This window comes from Kogia breviceps, chromosome 5 (assembly GCF_026419965.1).
Source record: "Kogia breviceps isolate mKogBre1 chromosome 5, mKogBre1 haplotype 1, whole genome shotgun sequence".
NCBI classification, from domain to species: Eukaryota; Metazoa; Chordata; class Mammalia; order Artiodactyla; family Physeteridae; genus Kogia; species Kogia breviceps.
Window position 1 is genome coordinate 146,945,898 of NC_081314.1, and position 23,125 is coordinate 146,969,022.

The 23,125-nt window shown below is 57.1% G+C and overlaps 1 protein-coding gene across 4 annotated transcripts in view; it reads right to left on the reverse strand.

Annotated features, from left to right (window-relative positions):
* The window catches only part of CBS (cystathionine beta-synthase), a 30,224-nt gene extending 14,583 nt beyond the window's left edge, over positions 1-15,641 (reverse strand). Inside the window, exons 1-11 of one of the 4 annotated variants that reach the window (XM_067035195.1) lie at positions 15,530-15,641; positions 11,582-11,852; positions 8,273-8,379; positions 6,226-6,360; positions 4,787-4,866; positions 4,572-4,706; positions 4,028-4,097; positions 2,689-2,780; positions 1,822-1,947; positions 1,342-1,426; positions 908-1,013 (exon numbers count right to left, since the gene is read on the reverse strand). In XM_067035195.1, the coding sequence (XP_066891296.1) occupies positions 908-1,013; positions 1,342-1,426; positions 1,822-1,947; positions 2,689-2,780; positions 4,028-4,097; positions 4,572-4,706; positions 4,787-4,866; positions 6,226-6,360; positions 8,273-8,379; positions 11,582-11,793 (1,148 nt within the window). In that variant the 5' untranslated portion in view covers positions 11,794-11,852; positions 15,530-15,641. The remainder of the gene's footprint in view (positions 1-907; positions 1,014-1,341; positions 1,427-1,821; positions 1,948-2,688; positions 2,781-4,027; positions 4,098-4,571; positions 4,707-4,786; positions 4,867-6,225; positions 6,361-8,272; positions 8,380-11,581; positions 11,853-15,529) is intronic. The other 3 variants (XM_059064784.2, XM_067035193.1, XM_067035194.1) reach the window with 3 other exon arrangements.
* Positions 15,642-23,125: the final 7,484 nt, after the last annotated feature.

Sequence of the window (23,125 nt, forward strand, 5' to 3'; positions counted from 1 at the left end):
GACGCAAGAGGGAGGGGATACGGGGACACATGTATGTATAGCTGATTCACTTCGTTACACAGCAGAAACTAACACAGCACTGTAAAGCAATCATACTCCCATCAAGATGTGAAGAAAACAGGCAGACGAGGACCCACAAAGTGGGGAGCAGAGCGGATCCAGAGCCCCCCAGCCTAGGCGTGTGTGCCCGAGACGGGCCCATTCAGTCTCTCTCTCACACACAGGCAGGCGTGGGCACGCACGGCGGGCCGGCCCGGCACACGGAGAGATGGCCGTTCTCACGCACTGTGTGGTGTGAGCGGACGGCCATGCTCAGGGCGACCTGGCGGTGGACACCCAGACGTGTTTCACCCCTGCTGGAACGGGCGCCCACCAGGGGCAGCTGAGCTCCCCCGAGGTATGTAACCTGCCACGCCTGGGCCAGGGAGGAAGCCCGCGGGGCCGTGGGGGACGTGTCTAGCCCCCTGTGCCCTTGATCCCGCACAGCAACCCTGGCGCTTTCAGCCGGCGGCCCAGAGGACGGGAATTGGAAGCAGGAGGCTGCAAGCTGCCGCCTGGGCAGGTGTGCAGATACTCAGCACCATCGGGCTCGAAGGGGGCTCGAAGCGGGCTCGAAGGGGGCTCGGAGGCCACCAGGCAGACATCGCACGGCCCGTCCCCGGGGCTGCCGACCCCAGCCTGGGTCTCGCCAGGCTGGGGCTGGAGTGTGAGGGCGGCAGCAGAGCCGGAGCTCCCTGCAGCGGGGGTGGGGAGGCGTTCTTCGGCCGGCTGCGTCCTCCTCCGCGCCCCCCGCGCCCCCTCCCTCCCGCTGCCGCGTCTCCGGGGAGGCCCGGCGCGCGGCACAGCCGGCACAGGCGCTTGGGAGGCGGAGCGCGGGCAGCCGAGGGGCCGGGCGGGCGCTCCTTACATGTAGTTCCGCACGGAGTCCGGCAGGATCACCACGCAGCGCTGCTCCTCCCTCAGCTCCCGGGCCGCCTTCACGGCCACCGACATGGCGCTGCCGGCACTGCCGCCTGCCGGGAGGCTCGGGGTCAGAGCCGCGGGGGGCGGGTGCGCGCGCACGCACGTGTGTGTGTATGTGTATGTGTGTGTGTGTGTGTGCGTGTGCACACGCCCCAACCCGCTCTGGAGGGGCCCTCGGGGGAGGGGCCGGGCTCGGGGCGCCCCCCGCTTCTCGCTGTCCACCCACGTTCTCCTCGTTACCGCCGAGCGTCACGACCAAACCCTCACACAGAACCTCCGAGCCGTGCGGCAGACGGGCCGGGCAGCCCCAGCGCGAGGGTGTCCGTGAGGCGCTGGACCAGCGGCCGCCAGGGGGCGAGTGCCCGGCGCCCCACTCACCGCACAGCAGCCCCTCCTGCGCGATCAGCATGCGGGCGAAGGCGAAGGCATCCTCGTCGTTGCTCTTGAACCACCTGTCCACCACCTGCGGGGGGGCCGAGGCAGGCGCTCAGCCCCCCCACCGGCCCCGCTGCAGGGCCACACTTCTCACCTAGGTCCCTGACCGAAGCATCCTTCAGGGCCTTAAAAGAAGCCTTCTCTGGGGTCCTTAGCTCTCCCACGTCGGCCTGCTTACCGCTGCAGCCAGCCGGCTCCCTCCCTCTGCCGGCGCGGTCTGTGCCACCCGCCAACCCCCCAACGGCCTCTGTGTCTGCCCCCCAGGGCCGCGGCCCACGCTCGTCAGGTACAGCACCGCGAGTCACCACGTCATGACCCCGAGACTACTGGCCCCGGTGCAGCGCGCAGCTCGCGTCTCTGTTCCCGCTCAGCCAGGAAAGGCTGTGGCCCGAGGGCTGGGCTGGTCACCGCCGCCCCGCCTACCGTCCGGTCCAGCACGGTGGGGATGAAGTCGTAGCCGATCCCTTCCACCTCGTAGGCCGTCTGCTCCGTCTGGTTCAGGCCCTCGGGCTCTGCGAGGATGGAGCCTTCGGGGTCCACCCCAATGATCTGCAGAGCGGGCAGCCTTAGGGCTCAAGTCTCACCTGGACGCACCCGGCTGTCATCGGGCCGCGGGCCCCGTTCCCGGACCTCGGGCATGAGGCTCGAAACCCACAAACCCAGGCCCGGGCGCTGGGAGATCGCAAGGTAAATAAATGTCCAGCTCAGGGCACTCAAGGGGACGGCACGAGGCTGGGGGACGTGGCGTCCGGGAAAGCTCCTCCTGCGCGGGGTGCCCCAGGACAGCCCCAAGAGACGCCCCGGGACAGCGGGAGCCTGGGGCGAGGCGGGTGCTAGGACTGACCTCTCCTGGACGGCGGAGAAGTGGGCAGAGAGGAAGGGTGCGCTTGGCACCTCCAGTGGGGGTCTCTCTGAGCCCCTCCCCGACTCTCAGAGCCCCTGTGGGGCAGAGGTAGGACCTGAACCTGAGAGCTCTCGGCTTCTGCAATGACGCTCCCACCCCCCAGCTCATCTGGGCGTCCAGGTTGCCGGGTCCTTTATCTCCCGGGCAGGTACAGGTACCGCCCCCCCCCCCCCCCCCCCCCGCTATATAAGATGCAAGGCCGTCTATGCAGAAGTGTCAGAAGTGGGAACTTCCAGCTCTAAAGCAGAGGCCACTCTGGGGGCCCAAGGCCAAGGACCCTGACAGTTAAGCCTCCAGCTGCGGTTCAGGCCGCAGGTGGGACAAGCGCACGTGTGCAGGCCCCCGTCTCCTGGGTGGGGCAGGGTGCCGCCCTCGCAGCCCCTCACCTTGCATCCAGGGCACTTCTCCTTCAGCTTCCTGGCGATGCCCGTGATGGTGCCCCCCGTGCCCGCCGACGCCACCAGCATGTCCAGCCTCCCTGACAGGGGAGAAGGCAGGTCAGGGAGAACGTCCTCAGGCTGCAGCGGCCGGCCCCCACTCTTTTTTTTTTTTTAAGCATCTTTATTAGAGTATAATTGCTTTATAATGGTGTGTTAGTTTCTGCTCGGCCCTCCACTCTTAATAAGCAAGAAGGTCCTCAACCACAACGAAGCCAAGTTATCTACAAGGGCAAAAGCAAACCTATTCTCACAGTCCTTCATCTTTAAGACGCAGTCACAGTAACAGGGCCCCAGGGAGCCCCATTTGAGGCTGAACGGCAGCCAGTCCCTGAAATCCCTGTTTGTTGTGAATCGTGAATGAGGTGACTTCCTGCGGGAGGTGGGCCCCACGTGGCTGAGGGCTGAGCCCAGGGAGGCTCTTCAAAGTTCCTTAAGCTGTTTGGTTCAGACGACGTGGGTAAGTGAACCGAATTATCAAAGGAACCAGAATAAACCGCTCAGCTTGGCTCAGATGTTGTCTGGGCTCTCTCAGTGCCCGGTGGCCAGCTCAGGCACCTGCAGACAAGTCAGCGCGGGCACCCGTGCTGAGGCAGAAAGGCTGTTTTTACCAAATGAGGATTCTCACAAATAAAACCTGGGTGAGCAAATGCCTGGACTTTGCTGCCTGGCTCCTGGGCACGGAACGAGGGCACTTAAGCCAACGCTAGGCTCCAAACAGGAAGCCAGGGGTGCCAAGCCCCTGGCAACTCTTCCTGAACACCTCTTAGGGAAACAGCCCGCCAGAAAACATCGCAACCCCCTTGGGCTTGGCGCCAACTGTGCGGAGAGGTTCCAAGCCAGCCTCATGTCTGTACAGAGTAAGATAATTGCAGATGTCACCACCCCAGTTCAGCAGATGAGAAAACCCCAATGTTGAATTCAGTGCCCAGGCTGGGGCTTGAGGCCAAGTGCCATTCAGCAACGTGAAGCCCCAGCTGTGAGCCCAGCACCAGCCTGGGACACCCTTGTTCCCTGTACTCAAGAGCTCCTACAGGTCTGGAGGAAAGACTGCTAGGTAAACAAATACAACCACGTGATACGTTTGGTGCTATAGGAGAGGCATGGGCAAAGTCCAAGAGGGCACAACAGAGGGAGGAAACCCCTCTAGAGAAATGCTCTAGAAAGCACTTCACAGAGAGGGGACATTTGAGCTGGGTTTTGAAGGATTAATAGGAGTTTACAAAGGGGCGGGTAAGTGACTTGTACACGCCCAGTCAAGATGGACAGCATGGTTAGAAGTATACACCGTCACACTGATGCAGGATCTCCTCGGCCGTGATGTCGTAGTGAGCGAGAGGGTTGCTGGCATTGCGGTACTGCAAGGAAAGAGAGCAAAGGAGTCGTGTTGAAGTCAAGGCACAGAACCGGCAGCAGTCGCAGGGCATGAGGCAAACAGCTCAGTGCGAGCCAGAGAGGATCCTGGCAGCTCAGGGAACGGCCCGGGAACCTCAAGAGACACCAAGCATGAAAACCGGCTCTCCAGAAGATATGCGATTTCTGAATCAACCCAGACGTGCGGTGAGTGACAAAGAAGAGCTTCCAGTCAAAAGGTCTGCATGTATTTTACGCCTGTAGAGAGCTTCCAGGGTCCTCTGCAAAGGGCATCCCAGCGCACTGAGCTGAGCCCCTCGAAGCCGGCACACAGACAGCAGAGCCAAAGGCCACACACCGGGCTGGGAGAAGCCAGCGGCTGCGTCCCAGCGCGCCGGTCCCTCTGCGGCCCTGCTCCTGCTGCAGAGGTGACGCCGCCGCAAGCCCCCGACAGACATCCCCCAGGGCCCGGCCCTCACCTGGTCCAGGATGTGAGAATTGGGAATCTCGTTCCTCAGCCTCCAGGCCACGCCCACATGTGACTCAGGGGAGTCGAATCTGGCGTTGGTGGGCGTCCTTACGATCTCGGCCCCCAGGGCACGCAGGACGTCCACCTGCAGAGGTGCATGGTGGCCTTCACCTCCCCGCCGGGCCTGTGGCGCAGGGGCAGGGGGCCGGGGAGACGCCCGCCTACCTTCTCAGTGCTCATCTTCTCTGGCATCACGATGATGCAACGGTAGCCCTTCACCGCGGCGGCCAGGGCCAGCCCGATCCCTGGGGACAGCACATGGAGTGAGAGGGGGCCACGGTGCCCCCGAGACCCTGCTTCCAGCCCCAAAGGCCCAGGGGAGAGGGCGCTGCAAAAATGCCCTGCGTCACCCGCTTCTGCCCTCAAATGGGATAAGAGGAGAATGTGGAGGCGGAGATAAAAAGGCAAGTGTGCCCAGAGAAAAAAGCAGGGTGCCCATGAACCCCAATTCCTCCAGCTCTTACTGGGCGCCTGGGAGGTGACAATAGCAGCAGACGTTGTGGAACCCGCGTGTTCCCGTGCCCAGCCCCACCACGGGCCCGGGGCACAGGCCTGGGCCGGACGCCTCCTCCCTGGTTCCAAAGGGGTCAGGGCTGCTGCCCAGGGCTGAGGGGAGGGGCCACCGCAGTTAGTCTGAGGACAGAACATGTTGCCAGAGAGGAGGGTTCTGGAGCCTCAAGATCTCCCGGAGTTTGCCCCACTCGGCTTCGGACCTGCTTGGGACCCACGACCCCTTTCTGGGTTTGGATGGGAATGTCTGTCCTGCGCCTGGCCTGCCACTGTGCTTTGGAAACACATAACCTGTCCGGTTTGAAGGTTCACAGCCGGAGAGGAATTTTGCTTCAGGAGGAATCGAGCCTCACGTCTCATCCACCTCTGATTTAGGGGATCCTTAGATGAGACTCAACGTCGGTGCTGGAATGGGTTCAGACTTTGGGGGGCTGTTGGGATGGTATATTCACTTTGCATTCGAGAAGGACATGAATTCTGGGGGCCAGAGGGCGGAGTGTTATGGGCTGAACTGTGTCCCTCCAAAATTCCTCTGTTGCAGTCCCACCCTGCGGCCCCCCTCAGAATGGGACTCTAACTGGAGATGGGTCTTTGAAGAGGAGATGAAGGTTAAACGAGGTCATATGGGTGGGCCCTAACCCCCTATGTCTGGTGTCCTCATAAGAAGAGGAGATCAGGACACAGACACACACAGAGGGACACATGTGAGGACACAGGGAGAAGATGCCCAGGAGAGAGGCCTCAGAAGGAACCAGCCCTGCTGACACCTGATCTCAGTTGTCCAGCCTCCAGACTGTGAGATAATAAATGTCTGTGGACTGAGCCACCCGGGCTGTGGGATTATCACCGCAGCCATAGGAAACTAGGACAGATTTTTACTACCAGGTGTAGCTGCCCACATGAGAGACTCCAACGTCACCGATGCAGCTGGGCCGGCAGGACGTCAGAGAAAGCTGGGCTCAGTCACACACCTGCACGCAGGCATCAGGTGCCGAGCAAAGTGCGTGGAGGGAAGGGAAGGGCCAGCCGGAGACACCAGCGCGTGCAGCCGTGGGTCACCCGGGCCGGGAGCTGTGGCCCGTGGCGGCGCCCACCTGTGTTCCCCGACGTCGGCTCGATGATGGTGTCCCCAGGCTTCAGGGTCCCCTCGCGCTCGGCGTCCTCAATCATTCGCAGGCTGATGCGGTCCTTCACGCTCCCGCCCGCGTTGAAGAACTCACACTTGGCCACTGGAGCCAAAGACGCATCATGAGAGAGGAAGAGGCCCCCGAGAGCTAAGGGATGCCTGCCGTGCCGTCCCCTCCCCGGCACCCGATACGCCCCGCATGCAGGGACAAAAGCTTCAGTGGTCCTGAAGATCATCGCCTTTCCATTGACACCTGCCCATCCCACCCCCCATGGACCACGTGGCAACTCCAAGTGCATGAGACACAGGAGCCTAAGAAGCCCCCCCGGCTGGATGGACGGAGCAGAGCCACCCCCTGTGAGGCAGCACAGTCCCGAAGAGACCTGCTGGGCGTGCAGGGGGCGGCCGACTGGAGCCCAGGCTTAAATCAGGGCAGACAGCCCCGCCGTACCCAGCGGACCATGACAGACGAACTGATGTCCTGAAGCCACAGCCCGCCCGTCACACCCCCAGGCCAGGGCCCACATGCCTTCCACACCTGCCTCCCGCCATCTTCCCCACCTAGCAGATACGACGTCCTCTCCTGTGCCTGAGCCTCTGCTTCTGTTTTTCTTTCCTTGGGTGGGGGGGACTCCCTCCCACCTCTCAAAAATATGCAGTGTTCGTAAAAGGGGGAGAGATGGCGCCAAACGTGACTGAAGGACCAGGCTGGCCTGCAGCACCCACAAAACAAGCTCCTCCTGCTTTGTCCTGGTTTCCGAAATCCACAACCATAGACAGGCTTTCTCCCCTAAGACCCAGAGAGGCCCCTGCCGGGACAGTGAAGGAGAGGCTCTTGAATGTCTGACCGCTGAGGAGCCCTGCACCCCAGACTTTTGTAGGTCACACACTTGAATTACTCGTTAGAAAATTCTAATGAGCCCACGGGAAAGCCAACAAAGACGCAGGGATTCAAGCTGATCAGCCGTGGGCAAGCCGAGTAACCAACCGGAGGCTCGGTTTTTCCATCTGTAAAATGGACACAGTAAAACCTACTTCAGGGGCTCCTGCCAAGCTGAAGCGCACGGAGCAGGCCCATGCCTACGGGGTACTGGTTACTGGTCTCTATTATCTGACAGAGGAGCACAGAGCAGACGATAGGTCTCCTGGGCTGTTCTGATACACCCCCGGCAGCACCTGGGGGTGTGTACTGCTTGTTGCCTATGAGAGAATTCTTCACCAGCGGGGTGCGCGGGAAGCCTCTGATGGTGATGCCTCTGGGGTGAATCGACCACGTGGCCTCGGTCCCGCCCCTAGGAGGTGTTGTCCCCCAAGGACCCCCACGCTCTCCCCTCCCCAGCTCTCTCTGCCCCAGCAGCACCGGGCCTGGCCCCCCCAGGGCCTCTGCATCTTTCACTTCCTCTGGGACAAGGCTGACGTCTACCTGGGCTCCTGAGCCCGGGAGAAGAGTGGAGATGAAGAAAGCCCCCCACCCTCTTGTGTTCCTGGAAACAGCCTCCTGCAAAGAAGTCCCTTCTCCACAGGACTTGGATAAGACTCTCAGGTGATCCCCGTGTGTACCAGACACAGCCCCCAAATCCCCACGCCGTGTCTCCTAAGTGAGAAGTGGAGCATCTGTCTGAGCCCCGGGGCAGCCAGTTCCTGCCCGGCTGACGGCTGGGACCCTCGTCGCAAAAACCCCGGCTCTCCCGTCAGCCCATCCCACCCATGGCGTGTCCGCCCCTCCCTGCCGGGGTCCGGGGCGGAGCGGCGCCGCTCTGATCCTGGGATCGGGCCTCCCGCTCCTGCGGTGGCCGGCTTAGAGCGCCCGCCTTCCCGGCTGGGGCTCTGCCCCGGACATCTGCCCGGACACGCTTCCCTCCACAATTCAGGCCTCGGCTCACAGGCCGCGGCCTCCCTTACACCGACTCCGGCACCCCACCCCGTCCTGTGTGCCTGCTGACCCCAGGAGATGTGGTCAAACGCCCCTCCCCCAGGGCCTGGGGCCCGCCCGCCCCGCAGGGAGCCACACTCACAGAGCTCACACTTCAGGCCGAAGCTCCTTCCTATCTTGTTGATCCTCACCATCGGGGTGTCCCCAATTTTCTTCAGGATGTCTGGCAAGATCTTGGGAGATTTTGCCCTAAAACAGAAGAGTCCACGATGACTCAGAAAAACAAAACGGTACCAGCCTTGGCAGTCCAGCACGTTCTTTTAACTCAATCAAGAAGTAAATCCAAGAATCGCCTTTCGTGAGGATCTGGGTGGCAAGTACACACATCTACACTTGGTAAAAGGTCACACACACATGCACGGGCAAGTACACCTCAAAACCGATGAAAACGAATGCGATTCAGTGAACAGCTGCACCAACGTTTCCGGGGTTTGAAAACGCACTGTGGTAACAGACGGTACCGGCGGGCAGCTGGGCAAGAACGTCCCCACCACCTCTCTGTGCGATTTTTGCAACTTCATTTGCGTGTTGTTTCCAAATAAAAAAGTTAAAACAAACACACACTGACTTCAAAACAACATCACGTCCTGGTCCACCTTTTTAGGTTTTTTTTTGGCATATGAGATCCAACCCGCGCCCGCTGCATTGGAAGGCGGAGTCATAGCCACTGGACCACCAGGGACGTCCCGATCTGTTAGGTTTTTGATCTTCAATTCATCTCCTCTCTCAGCACCTGCCTCCTGGGATACCTCCCTTCCTTTTCTTCGATGAAAAAACTGGTGGGGACCCCTGGACAGAGACGCCCTCAGAAAGTCTGGCCACCGGGCAGAGACAGTGCCCGCAAAGAGCCCACGCAGGCCCCTGGCGTCACTCAGAGGGTCTGGCACAGGTGGCAGGGAGCCTGATCCTCAGACCAAGGAACAAAGGCCTCTGGCTGGTCACCTCTTGTCTTTGGGGCTAAAGGTCAGGCGAACTCCCAGGTGGGCCTCCGGGCTCAGAACGGGATTCGCTTCTCACGGGCCAACTGTCCCCCTTCACATTCGAGTGACTGGCCCCCTCCCAGTGGTCCTTCCAGCTGAGACACCGGTGACAGGTGACGGGAAGGTGTGGGGTAGCCCAGCCGCTGCTCAGCTGTGTGCGCGCCGTGATACCCGCGTTTCCCGAGTGGCCCCCACGATGCTGCCTCCATCCTCACCCTCGGGAACCAACTGTTCACCCCGCGATACGCAAAACTGACGTGAGTTCCAAGAGACTCGGTGGCTTCCTACACCCTGGATCTCTCGGGTGCCACCCCCACGGCTCTCACGCTTTCGTGAGCCGCGGTCCCCACTGCAGGGACCCATTAACCATGTAGATCCCTCTCCGCTCTCAAGGTGGTGACCCAGCTCCCCGGGAATGCTGCCTTTCCAACCCCAGGGCCCAGACAGGCGGCAACACGGCCTGGCTGGAGCCCAACTGCACCCTGCGAGGTGTCACGGACGCCCCGAGTCACCCAGAGGCAGGTTTGGCCGAGAGAGGTGCGGAAGTCAGGGTGAGGGGAGAGCCCGGGCGGGGGCAAAGGGCTCCTGACCCCAGACTTGGAGGGAGACCAAGCTCTAGGGGCGACCTCGGGGTTGACTTACTAACTAGTCAAAGCCAAGGCAGGAGGGGTGGACACCTGGGAAGGACTGCAGGGCCGCTGAGTCGTCCACCCCCAGCAGAGGTTGTGGCGGCCTGAGAAGGGGGAGGCCAGGCCCGCCGCCCCGCCCCTGCGGAGACCTCGGGCTTCCTGACTTAGCACCAGGCCGTGGGGGGCCAGAAAGTCACCTGGGAAGCCTGGCTGAGGTGATCGGGGCCGGGGCCTGGGGAGGGAATTTAACCCGTTATCTCAGCTGCTTTCCCTGTGACAGCCCAGGAGGCTTCCGGGAGCGGAGCCCTGTAGCCCCCTGGTACAACCTGAAACCCCTCGCCTGGCAGGGCGCCTGACTCTGCGGCCCCCCCGCAGCCCCTCCCCTCCCTTTGCTGTTCCCACCCCGCTCCTCGTTCTAAGCCCACTCTACCTGGGAACCGCCGGGAACCCCTTCCCCGGATACCCACAGGGCTGGCACCTCCTGCCCATCCAGGTGCCGGCTCTGAGGTCTCCCCAGGCCGCCCGGCCACGTCACCTGTCTCATCACCCCTGTGCTCTCACCACCGGGATCGTCTAGGCCGCCTCGTCCAGGGACCCGGGTCCGGTGTCCCGACAGCGGGTGAGCCCCAGAGCCTCAGGCCCGAGCCCAGCTTCTCGTAACCGGGACTGGGACAAGCGGTTTCAGGAAGGGGCAGCAACCCCACCAGGGCGTTCTAAGAGGGTTAGGCCACCACGTGAAGTGCAGGGGTGATGCTAGGTTGCAGCCTGGATAGGATGGTGTCCCAGCCACCCCAGGCCCAGTGAGAAGCTCGCGGAGCCATTTCACCCCCGGCTCTGCTTTGCTCTGGAAGCAGGGGCTCATATGCCCTATGGCCGGCGGCCACCTTGGCCTCCTGAGCTCCCAGAATCGAGGTATGTTTAACACTGGGCGCTTCTGGGTTTGTAAATGTTACTTTGGTCCATTGGCCCCGGTGAGGAGAGCACCCCCTCCCCCTCCCCAGTTCTGAATCGAAAATCAATAATCATAAATGTTGGTACAGCAGTGTAGGAGGAGTAAGAACCAAACATCCAAAAGGCATGCGCTTCTGACTCATCCGTTGTACTTCTGGGAGATAACACTAAGGAAATAAACACAATCCTAAGATTTAGTGAACTTGGCTTGAGCTTCATGATGGGTCAGGGAATTTTGCCTTTTTTTTTTTTTCCTTTCCCGCTGATTGATCTCCTGCACCTAGAACAGGGCACACATATAGCAGGTGCTGTGACTAAGTGAATTGCATTTTCCACTGCAGTTATTCATAATGAGATACTGCAGACACATGAATACCCAAGAGAAGGCTTAAAGTCGTGGTTTATTTATCCCACAGTCTCAGTCCAACCACAAAGACCCCACTACAGAAAAATATTTCGCTGCCTGGAGTGAAGCAGAGAAGGCCACGCAAGATCCTAATTATAAGCAGCCAGACGGATCTGGATCCGAAACCTCCCCTCTACCTGTCACTCGGAGCCTGGGACCTGGGCACATCCCTTTATCTGCTGAGCATCCGCTCTTGCGAGGCACTGAACTAGGTGCTGCATTACAGCACAAACGAGCTTGGCCTCTCTGAGCCCTGGGGGACTCAGCTGTAAAATACCTCCCACCCCAGCTCACCACCCATCCAGAGTGACTGCAAGGGACGGGGGTGGTGGGCTGGTGGTTCACACCCCAGCTCCCTGTGGCTACCTGGCTTCAGGTAACCAACTCCTCCCCCCACCTTATGACCATAAAGGGGACTGACTCACAGAGCAGTGTGGTGATGTGGAGAGTTGGTGACGGGCCTGCCCGGCTGCCAGGAGCACCTGCTCGGGGCATCGGGACGGATCCACAGGACCTCCTTGTCCTCCGTGTCTCCCGGAGGCTCCTTCTCCAGGCTCCCTTTCCCCAGGGCTGCCCCTGAGAGGTGGTGGGGGCAGCCTGCAGACCTCTCTTCTGCTTGGGGTGTCTCAGAAGGCATGGTGGGATCTGTCCAAGGCAGGGGGAGAGACGCCGTCAGTTCGGGCCGTTTCCAAACACCTGCGGAAGAGCCGACTTCTCTGTTGCCTGCCCTGGGAATCCCGCTCGCCCGGCCCCCTCGGGGTGTGGAGCTCCATCCACTCAAGTAGCTCAGCAGCAAAAAGCATAACTACGCAGGCGCCAGCTGCCGTGGACCACAGCTGGACAGATTCTCAAATGGTTAATAAGCATACGACTACCGTGTGACCCAGCAATTCCACCTCTACGCATGTAGCCAAAAAAAATGGAAACGTACAGTGTTTGCCCACCACATTCATTACGGCACTATTCACAATAGCAAAAACCTGGAAACAAACCAAGTGTCTGTCAGCGGATGAATGTATAAACAAAACGTGGTTTACCCACACAGTGCAATGGTATTTGGCCATGAAAGAAGAATGAAGTTTTAAAATCTTCTCAACATGTGAGCGCATGCACACACACACAGACACACACACACACAGCAACTATGTAGAGATGATGAATGTTATCCATCTTGATAGCTTGACTGTGGTGTCTTTTCATAATGTATACATAAATCAAAACATCAAGTTGTACACCTTAAATATATATGATTTTTATATATCAAAGATATCTCAGAAAAGTTGTTTTAAAAAGACTACATTTAGGGACTCCCCTGGTGGTCCAGGGGTAAAGACTCTGCGCTTCCAATGCAGGGGGCCCAGGTTCGATACCTGGGTCAGGGATCTAGATCCCGCTGCAACTAAAGGTCCTGCATGCTGCAACTAAGACCCGGAGCAGCCAAATAAATACATATATATACGTTTCAAAAGACTACATTTACATGATGGAAATAACAAGAGGAAGATGAAGATGATAATAAATATATTTTTACCCCCCCCAAAAAGGAATGAAACATTCTGCTAAGTCAAATAAGCCAGACAAAGAAGAATATTGCATGACTCTACCTATATGAGGTACCTAGAATAGGCAAATCAGAGAGACATGAAGCGGAACAGAGATTCCCGGGGGCAGGGGCAGGGGAGTCACTGTTTAATGGGTACAGAGTTATGATGAAAACGTCTGGGGTACAGATGATAGCAATGGTTGCACGACATTGTGAATGTGTGTATTGTTACTGAATTTTACACGTATGAATGGTTAAAATAAACAGTATATTACGTGTATTTTATCAAATTTTTAAAGTCTCACGGAACCTTAAAATAGATGACAAAAAAAAAAAAAAAGAAAGAAAGGAAGGAAGGAAAGGGAATGGGCACACACTCAAAGAAGGGGCTGCAGCCCTGCCTGGCTCCTTCTGGTGACAAGGAGCGGACATGCACCTCGCATCTTCAGAAACCAGGACCGAACTCAGCCGCTCGGCTGCCTCCCTGTGACCTCCCACACGGAACAGAGGACCGTCCACGGCCGGCGCGGAGCCATCACCCACCAGGCTGATGCCCGAACACTCACCACGGCTCCAACTCCGTAAGGAGCAGTGAAAACTAAAGAAAACTAAATGCAATGAGGTCTCTTGGATGGAATCCCAGAACAGAAAAGGGTATTAGGGGAAACTAAGGAAATCTGAGTAAGTAGGGACTTTAGTTAATCATAATGTTCATCAACTGTAAAAACGGTAAGATGGTAATAACAGGGAGAACCGCGAGTGTGAGGGGGGAGGTGCGTGAGAACTCTGCTCTCTTCTCAATTTTTCTGTAAATCGAAAGCTCCTCCCAACCCCAAGTCTCTGGAGCCCTGTGCGTTTGGAAGGTCCCTGCGAGGAGCTCAAGGCAGGGGATGTGGCTCGGGGCGACCTCTGCGTGCAGCCCTCACCACCCTTCCGGGGAGCTGGAGGGACCCCAGCCCCCAGCCTTGCCCCTCTGCTCCCCAGGACATTTCGGCAGGCAGTTTGCTGTGAAAAGGTCGGGTGGCCCAGGCAGAAGTGGGCTGAAGGTGCAAAGGGCCCCACACTTGGAGGTGCACGTGGAGGCTCGTGGAACCGCTGGATTTCTCCTCGGGAGCGGCCCCATCCGGGTACCGCTGCCATCAGCAAGGGCAGAGGCCGCCCCAGCTGGTTCCCTGCCTCCCAGCGCAGGGCCAGGTGCAGACCAGCGCCCAGCAGGTCGCCCCAGATGCCCAGACCGGAGCCTGCGCGCACGGGAAGCGGAGACCCCCACCCTTGGCAATCACATCCGTTTCAAATCCACGAGGGCCGCGGCGCACGGCTTTCCGGGAGAAACCAGCCTCCCAGCCGATCTGCCCCCAAACGTGCCCAAAGCAGAGGTTCCTTCAAGTCTTTGGATCAGCAAGTACTTTTTCAGGCGTTCAGTTCCCCTCGTGAAACCACGCAGGGACGTCCCCGCGTCCTTCTTCCACCTTTCAAAACGCCCCCGAGGTAAGCGCAACACTGCCTTCGCTCCGCGGTGCGCCCGCGGATAGGTGGTTCTTCCGTCGTGCAGAAGCGCCTCTGTCGTAGACCTCTCTCCCCATCAGAGGCCGACAGGCCGGCAGCCCCCTGGCCAGGACACCCCGCAGACCGGCCCGGAAGACGCAGGCAGCCCTGCGCCTCCTATGTGGCGACTTGCCTCACCTGTAGAGACCTCCCGAAAGGTAAGGGGCTGCTGGGAACTCAAATCGAGACCGACAGAGCCTCCGTAGAACCCACAGGCACTCGGCGGGACCCTCGCTGGGCGACCCGGGTTCGAACCCGCGGATTCAGTCCAGCGCAGCCCGTCTCAGCTCCTGGCGGGCACAGCTCCCCGCGGGCACAGCGCCCTGCGCGCCGACGCACGTGCGCGCTGGGAAGGCGGGCTCCCAAGGCGCGGTCCTGGCTGGCTCCTGCCGCACCTCAAACCACAAGACCCTCCTGGGGTCACGCCCCCCCGTGCCCCCCAGCACCCTGCACGCGCGCACCAGTCGCCCCAAGGGAGCCAGTTAGGGCCAAGGGTGCGGGAGGTAGTAAACTCCCGTTTCAAAGGGAGACTTCTCAGGCGGGAAATTGAGACCCTACAGAGGATCTGGAGACCGCCCGGTCACCCGACCTTTGGGGGGGGGCTTTGGGGGATACCATTTGGGATAAACACCCCCAGGTAACTCTTGGGAGGCTAAGTTTTGCGCTCCCGCTTCTTCCCCACTACCCCTCCCCATTCTACAGCTCAGCCATCCGCCTTGCCTAGGGCTCGAAATGGGGGGTCTCAGGGCACCCTCCCCCATCCCCTTAGTACGTGCTGGAGGCAAGGCCCTGTTTGCCCTACGCGCCCTGCGCTCCCTCCCACCGCTGGCAGCCACCTCCCGTGCAGCCTACGCAACTACATCAATATTTTACACCCCACCCCACCCCCACTCCACAGAACTGGCAGAAAAGAGCAATTTTCGAGACAACCATTTCCCATCCAAAATGCAGCGAAAAATCAATGATGGCACCATTAGAGCGCATCTTCCGAAAGTCTCAGCTCGACGCCCCCGGGCTCGCGCCCCCTGCCGTCCCCTCCGCAGCCGCAGGAGTTGGAGTGGAGGCCCTGGGCCACGTTGGCGCGGAACCCCCAGCTTCAGGATAGTCTGGACTCGCGATAAGGGGAGGGTCCGGGACGCGGGGGGCGCGGGGCCGGCTCCGCGGCTGGCAGATATAGATGATGCAACGCCGGCCCAGCGGCTGCCGAGGCGGGGACCCCGTCCCAGACCCCGGCCAGATCCCTCCGCCTAGGGGTGGAGCGAGTCACGGTCCGGTAAGTACTCACCTGGACCGAGACCGGGAAAAAGCGGCGGGCTGGGCGCGTCCGGGAGCGGCGAGTGGTGACCCGGAAAGCGCGACCCCGGGGCTGGGTGGCACCCCGGGAACCGGGCGGCCAGAGTGGAAGGAAGGCGATTGGCCGAGAAGAGGGGGTGGGGGCCTGCTTCCGGCCAATCCCGAGTTGCGGATCGCGGGGCCACCACCTCTCTCGTACCCGCCTCTCGCCACGCCCATCCGCCACGCCCCCAACCCTCCCCCTCTGGCGCACCTTGGGTGAAGACCCCACCCCCATCACCTACTCTCTTGACGCAGCCTTGGCCCGGTGGCCTCTGTCCCCTCTTCTCCCCTCACTCCCGGGACCCCCGTACGCTCCGCCTACCCCTACCCTCTCCCCAACCCCCGCCCCGGGACCCCAATCAGAACCGCGCATCCAGGGGTGTGCGAACACCGTACCCAATGTCCCGATTCTGTTTTACTTGGGTAAATTCTTGCTCTGCGGGAGTGTAATAAATGAATATTGATTTGCGGCCCGGAGAGAGAAAGGACTTGGAAGGCCCCGAGGATGAGCCTCAGCACGCATCCGGCCCGCTGGGTCCCCTCACGCAGGCCCCGGTCCCGCGACCACCGGACACGGTTCTCTCTGGTCGCGGGACCCCAGGGGGCTGAAAGCTGCGGGCGGACCCAGCGCGCAGACTGTAGGCGCTCTGCACCTGGCCTTCGGATCCACCTCGGCGGGTTTGTCCCGACTTATTCCCTGCCCCTCACGGTCCAAGGGCCCAGCATACACAGTGCTTGGCCGGCCGAGCCCCGCTGTCTGCCCGGCCCGGTGACCGCTCCCATCAGGGAGGGAACCTGAGCGCACGTGGACATGGCCAGAAGCCACAAAGCCGCTGCGAGCCGGGCTGCCGGCAGGCTCTCACCAGTCACGGGCGCCAAAGGCTGACGGCCAGGACGGCCCTGGTCGCTGGGAAGGCCACCGCTAATAACAATATTCCAGACAGGGTGCTCTCGACTTTTAAAGAGCCTGCCTGCCTCTTGAGGTTCTGAGCTGCATGGAGAATCCCTGACCCTTGAGTTTCTTCTGCCCTGTAGTGACTAGGTGAAAGGCGGAGCCGCCAGGCTTGGGCAGACATACAGGATGGAGTTACCTGGCCCAGCACCCAACTGTTTAGTGCGCTGGCCACGTGCCCGCATAGCTCCCAGCGCTGCGTGGGAAACAGCAAGCTCAGACAAACGGCCTCTGTGCCTGTGGGGTTGCTGTCCTAGGGGAGGGGGCTCAACAGACATCACTTCCTAGAAAAACCTCCACTAGTGAGACTCATAATAAGGAATGATACAGCAGGGAATGGAGAGACAGGCGTGGGAGAGTCCTAGATCAGGTGGTCAGAAGTCTCTGTGGACAGGTGACCCTTGAGCAAAGAGCTTAGGAGCCACATCTTGTCCTGGAGAAGGATGTCCCCGGTTGAACTTAGCCAGTGCAAAGGCCTGGGCCACGAAGAAGGCAGGGTGTCCGGGGAAGCAGGGAAGGTCACTGTGGCTGGAACGGAAGCAGGTGCGGAGGGGAGGCGGAGTCCAGGCCAGGATCCGGACTTTAGCCTCAATGACCTGGGGTGCTTGGGAGGGTTTCCAGTGGGGAGTTTTTTTTTTGTTGTTGTTGTTTTTTTGCGGTACGCGGGCCCCTCACTGTTGTGGCCTCTCCCGTTGCGGAGCACAGGCTCCGGACGCGCAGGCTCAGCAGCCATGGCTCACGGGCCCAGCCGCTCCGCGGCACGTGGGATCTTCCCGGACCGGGGCACGAACCCGCGTCCCCTGCCTCGGCGGGCGGATTCTCAACCGCTGCGCCACCAGGGGAGCCCCAGTGGGGAGTTTTTGATTATGCTCCAAATTATTTATCTTGGCATCATTTCAGACTGCCACAAAAGTGGCAGGCATAGTGTAAGAATTTCCGGATACTCAAAGATGCCCGGATGTGAAGCTTTTACTAACCCCCGAATCTCTGAGTGTGATCTGACTTGGAAATAGGGTCTTTGAGGATATAGTCAACTTAAGATGAGGTCATAGTGAATAAAGAGGGGCGCTCTAAAGCCAATATGACTGGTGTCCTTATAAGAGGGAAATTTGGACACAGACCCACAGAGGGGAGACGGCCATGTGAAGACAGAGGCAGAGACTGGAGTCATTCGGGCACAAGACAAGAACACAGGCGACCAGCAGGAGCTGGAGAGGCAGGAATGACCCCCCGCCAGAGCCCTCAGAGGGAGCAAGGCCCTGCGACACCTCGATTGTGGACTTCTGGCCTCCAGAGCTGTGAGAGACAATGAATTTGTGTTGTTTTAAAAGGCAAGCATACAAATTTTTAAAAACTTTTTGATGTGATTTCAGAATGTCAGAAAAGTGGCAAAAATAGTATAAAGAATTTCCAGGTGCCCTTCATCCAGATTTCCCAAATGTTAAATTTTTATTATGTTTGCTTTACACTTCTCTCTCTGTGTGTCTCTCTCTTAGATTCTTACATATAAAATATGTATCTAAGTCTCTGTCATCAATTTATCTACCATCTATCTGTTTTTTCTGAATGGTTGAGAGTAAGTTGGAGATAGTGTCCCTTTACCCCCAACTACTTCAGTGTGCATTTCCCAGAAACAAAGAATTGCTTCCTATGACCGTAATTCAACTGTCAAAATCAAGAAGTTAAAGCTAAAACTGCTTTTAAAAAATTAAATACTTTATAAAACAAACAAAAAGTTAACGTTGATACAAAACTATGATCTAACCAACAGAGCTTCCTTGGTTTGCCAAAATCATTCCAACAGTGTCCTGCATAGCCAGTCCCTGACCATATGCCACATTCACTGGCTGAGTCTCCTTAGCTATTCTTTGTATTACGACGTTGATATTTTTTCTTCCTTCTTTCCTTCCTCCCTCCCTCCCCCACCTTTTTTTTTTTGTCTTTCGGCTGTGCTGTGCAGCTTGCGGGATCTTAGTTCCCTGACCAGGGACTGAACAGTGAAAGCGTGGAGTCCTAACTACTGGACTGCCAGGGGATCCTCACGACACTGACATCTTTGAAGTGTACAAGCCAGGGATTTTGTAGAATGTCCTTGGTTTGGTCTAATTTCACCCAGGGGATGCACTCTGGATGGAGACCACAGGAGCGGTGCTGAGTCAGTGTCTGTGATCTGACAGGGGCACCTGCTGTCGGAGTGTCCCATCACTGGCAAGGTTAACTTTGCCCGCTTGCTTGCTCCACTGTAAAGTTACCATTTTCACTCTTGCAATTAGTAAGCATCTTATGGGGAGATTTTTTTTTTTTTTTTGCGGTAGGCGGGCCTCTCACTGTTGTGGCCTCTCCCGTCGCGGAGGACAGGCTCCGGACGCGCAGGCTCAGCGCCCATGGCTCACGGGGCCAGCCGCTCCGCGGCACGTGGGATCCTCCCAGACCGGGGCTCGAACCCGTGTCCCCTGCATCGGCAGGCGGACTCTCAACCACTGCGCCACCAGGGAAGCCCTGGGGAGATGCTTTGAAACTATGTAAGTACCCTGTGACTTGTCAAATCTCATCCTCTAATTATAGCTTCCATTGATGATTTCCGTCTGAGTCAATTTTGATGAAAATGGTTGCCCAGGGATGGTTTTCTAATTCTGTCATTCCTTCTACATTTACTATTTGGCATTCCACTATACGAGTTTTTCTTCTCCCCAACTCATGCATTCATTCATTTATTTACACCAGTGTGGATTCATAGATTCCTGTTTTTAAAAAAACCATACGTTTTACCATTGAAAGTGCACACACCAATGGGTTTTTGCACACAGCACTGATATTTAGTATTCAGAGTTGTGCAACCGTCACACAATTTTAACATTCGTGTCACTCCAAAAAGAAACCCTGTACGCTTTAGCAGCCATACCGCCATCAATGCAGCAGCCATAGGTAAACCACTACTTGTAATGTTTTTATTTATATAAGGAAAATTCATGGATTCTAGCCATATTATATAGGTTATAATCTTTCACTAGCATTTTTTGATGGAAAATAGTCCCAGATCAAGAATCAAGCTGGATCTTGTTGTTACCTGAAAACAGGGTTTGCCTCTTGGTGGGTGTCAAGCCAAGAGACAAAACCAAGCCAAAGAGTGGGAGAAGGAAGGATGTATTATTTGCAGCAAGTAAGGAGAACACCGGGGATCCTTCCCGAAGCACTGTCTCCCCGAACAGCAAAACTGGGTAAGTTTTAAGCTACGGGCACATGCATATTCATGAGGGGCTTGGGTGGTGTATGCATGTTCATGAGGGGGCTTGAACAGAGGAGAATTCAGCATAGAATTGGGGCCAAGGTTGACAGAATCCAATCTTAAGTTGATTGAAGCGAGGAGGGTCAACATCATTATCCCATCCTGTACCTCGCGGGGGTCTCAGTTCCTGCAGAACTCAAAGACTGTATCAGATTGTGATGCACATTCCTTGAGGAGGAACTAGGACTCAGTTTTACCAATGTACTATTGTTTCTTTCTTTAAAAAAAAAATTAATTAATTAATCTATTTTTGGCTGCATTGGGTCTTCGTTGCTTCGTGTGGGCTTTCTCTAGTTGCAGCGAGCAGAGGCTACTCTTTGCTGCGCGGGCTTCTCATTGCAGTGGCTTCTCTTGTTGCGGAGCATGGGCTCTAGGCGCGTGGGCTCAGTAGTTGTGGCTTGCAGGCTCTAGAGCACAGTGTCAGTAGTTGTGGCGCACGGGCTTAGTTGCTCTGCAGCATGTGGGATCTTCCCAGACCAGGGCTCGAACCCACATCCCCTGCATTGGCAGGTGGATTCTTAACCACTGTGCCACCAGGGAAGTCCTGAACTATTGTTTCTTTACTGCTTTTCCTGTGTTCCTGCATTCCCTCACTTCCCCAAAGATCATTAATTACTGAGACCTGTTTAAGGGCAAGCACCATGGCCAAGCTTAGATCACAAAGTGGCTTAGGGGACTTCTTGGGTGGCACAGTGGTTGAGAATCTGCCTGCTAATGCAGGAGACACGGGTTCGATCCCTGGTCCGGGAAGATTACATGTGCCATGGAGCAACTAAGCCTGTGTGCCACAACTACTGAGCCTGCACTCTAGAGCCTGTGAGCCACAACTACTGAGCCTGCACTCTAGAGCCTGCGAGCCACAACTACTGAGCCTGTACACCACAACTACTGAAGCCCGTGTGCCCCAGAGCCTGCGCACTGCAACTACCGAGCCCACGTGCCGCAACTACTGAAGCCCGAGCACCTAGAGCCCGCACTCCGCAACAAGAAAAGCCACCACTATGAGAAGTCTGCGCACAGCAATGAAGAGTAGTCCCTGCTCGCCACAACTCGAGAAAGCCCATGCGCAGCAATGAAGACCCAATGCAGTCAAAAAATAAATAAATAAAATACAAGTTTAAAACAAAAACAAAAATAAACAAACAGAAAAAACCAAAGTGGCTTAGGCCAAAAATGGCTTCTCTTGTGCTGAGAAGGCCATGCCTGGTTCTCTTTCTCCAGGGACCCCCTACCCTGTCTGCTTGTACAATGGGTCCTTGGTATGGGCTGAACTGTGACCTCCCCAAATTCATATGTCAAGCGCCACCCCCCAACACACACCTAAGAATGTAACTATATTTGTGGATAAAGTCTTTGAAGAGGTGATTAAGTGAAAAAGAGGCCTTCAGGATAACTGAGACGCCTTGACCAAACCTTGGTCAGGCTCCTCTGAGCCCTCTTCTCCAGTAGCATCCCCCCAAAACACACCTTGTCTTGGGCCCACCTAGGCCAGTTTTAGCAGGCATCCTGCTAAGTCAGTTTAGAGAGACTGGCCCACCCCATATCTGATCACCCTTGACATCCGATCAAGGTTCCCCCTCCTTTGTTGTATAAGTCCCTGGCCTGCCTTTAGCAAGAACTCTACAAGGTCTGTTTATCAAGAATCTCCCCGCCTTAGGGCTTCCCTGGAGGAGCAGCGGTTATCCCTGGTCCTGGAAGATCCCACGTGCCGTGGAACAACTAAGCATGTGCGCCACAACTACTGAGCCTGCGTGCTGCAACTACTGAAGCCCGTGTGCCTAGAGCCCATGCTTTGCAACGAGAAGCCACTGCAATGAGAAGCCCGCACACTGCAACGAAGAGTAGCCCCTGCTCGCCACAACTAGAGAATGCCCCGTGCGCAGCAACGAAGACCCAACGCAGCCAAAAATAAATTAAAAAAAAAAAAAAGAATCTCCCTGCCTTGATGTCTCCTATTAGTTTTCCATCCACTGAGCCCTCACTCTGCTCCTTGGCTGCAAATCCCCGGCTCCCTCCTTGTACTTGGAGTTGAGCCCCGTCTCTCTCTCCTATTGCAATAGTCTCAAATAACGTCTTCTTTACCTTTTTAACAAGTGTCAGAATAATTTTCTTTAACAAGAGTAGGGGCTTGGCTTAAACAACAAACATTTATTTCTCATAGTTCTGGAGACTAGAAGCGCAAGATCAAGGCACCAGCCTGGTGAGGCCTCTTCCTGGCTTCGTAGACGTTGGGGGAAGGAGCAGGGGACAAGCTCACTTGTGTCTCTTCTTATAAGGGCACTAACCCCATCACGAGGGCTCCACCTTCACAACCTCATCACCTCCCAAAGGCCCCACCTCCAAATACCATCACATGGGGTTTTGGTTGGGGGATGGGGGCACAAATATTCAGTCCATAGCAGGATGGAACCCAATCTAACTGGTGTCCTTATAAGATGGGGAAGAGACACCAGGGATATACTCACACAGAGGGGAGACCGTGTGAGAACACGGGGAGAAAGAGGTCATCTACAAACCAAGGAGAGAGAAACCAATCTTGTGACAACCTGATCTTGGACTTCCCAAAACTGTGAAAAAATGTCTGTTGTGGAGGAGTTTTCTGTCCCTGCACCCAAGGTCCCTAGGGGCCAGCAAAAGGGCTTGCAGCTCAGAAAGAGGCAGATGGCTGGCTGGCCCCTCCAGTTACAGGGCAGCAGGAGGAAACGGTTCCCATCCACAGGGTGACAAAGCAAACGCAGGAGAAGAGCTAATGGTAGAAGCATTACACAACAATGTAAATCAACTATACTCCAATAACATTGGAGTCTCTTTCCACCCCCAGTTCCAGGTCTCAGAGACGATTCATTTGGCCATTTTCATTTTATTTTTTTAATTTATGGCTGCATTGGGTCTTCATTGCTGTGTGGGGGCTTTCTCTAGTTGTGGCGAGCGGGGGCTACTCTTCGTTGCAGCACACGGGCTTCTCATTGCGGTGGCTTCTCTCGTTGTGGAGCACGGGCTCTAGGTGTGTGGGCTTCGGTAGTTGTGGCACACGGGCTCAGCTGTTGTAGCTCGCAGGTTCTAGAGCACAGGCGCATGGGCTTAGTTGCTCCGTGGCATGTGGGATCTTCCTGGACCAGGGCATGAACCCAAGTCCCCTCAATTGGTAGGCGGAATCTTAACCACTGCGCCACCAGGGAAGCCCTGGCCATTTTTAAAATGGTATTTATCGCCATAATGTGGATGATATCCTGTATTTCTTTTTCTTATTTATGAACTTTAGGCCATATCTATTTTAACAATAAAAATAAATGCTTTTTCTTCTGCCA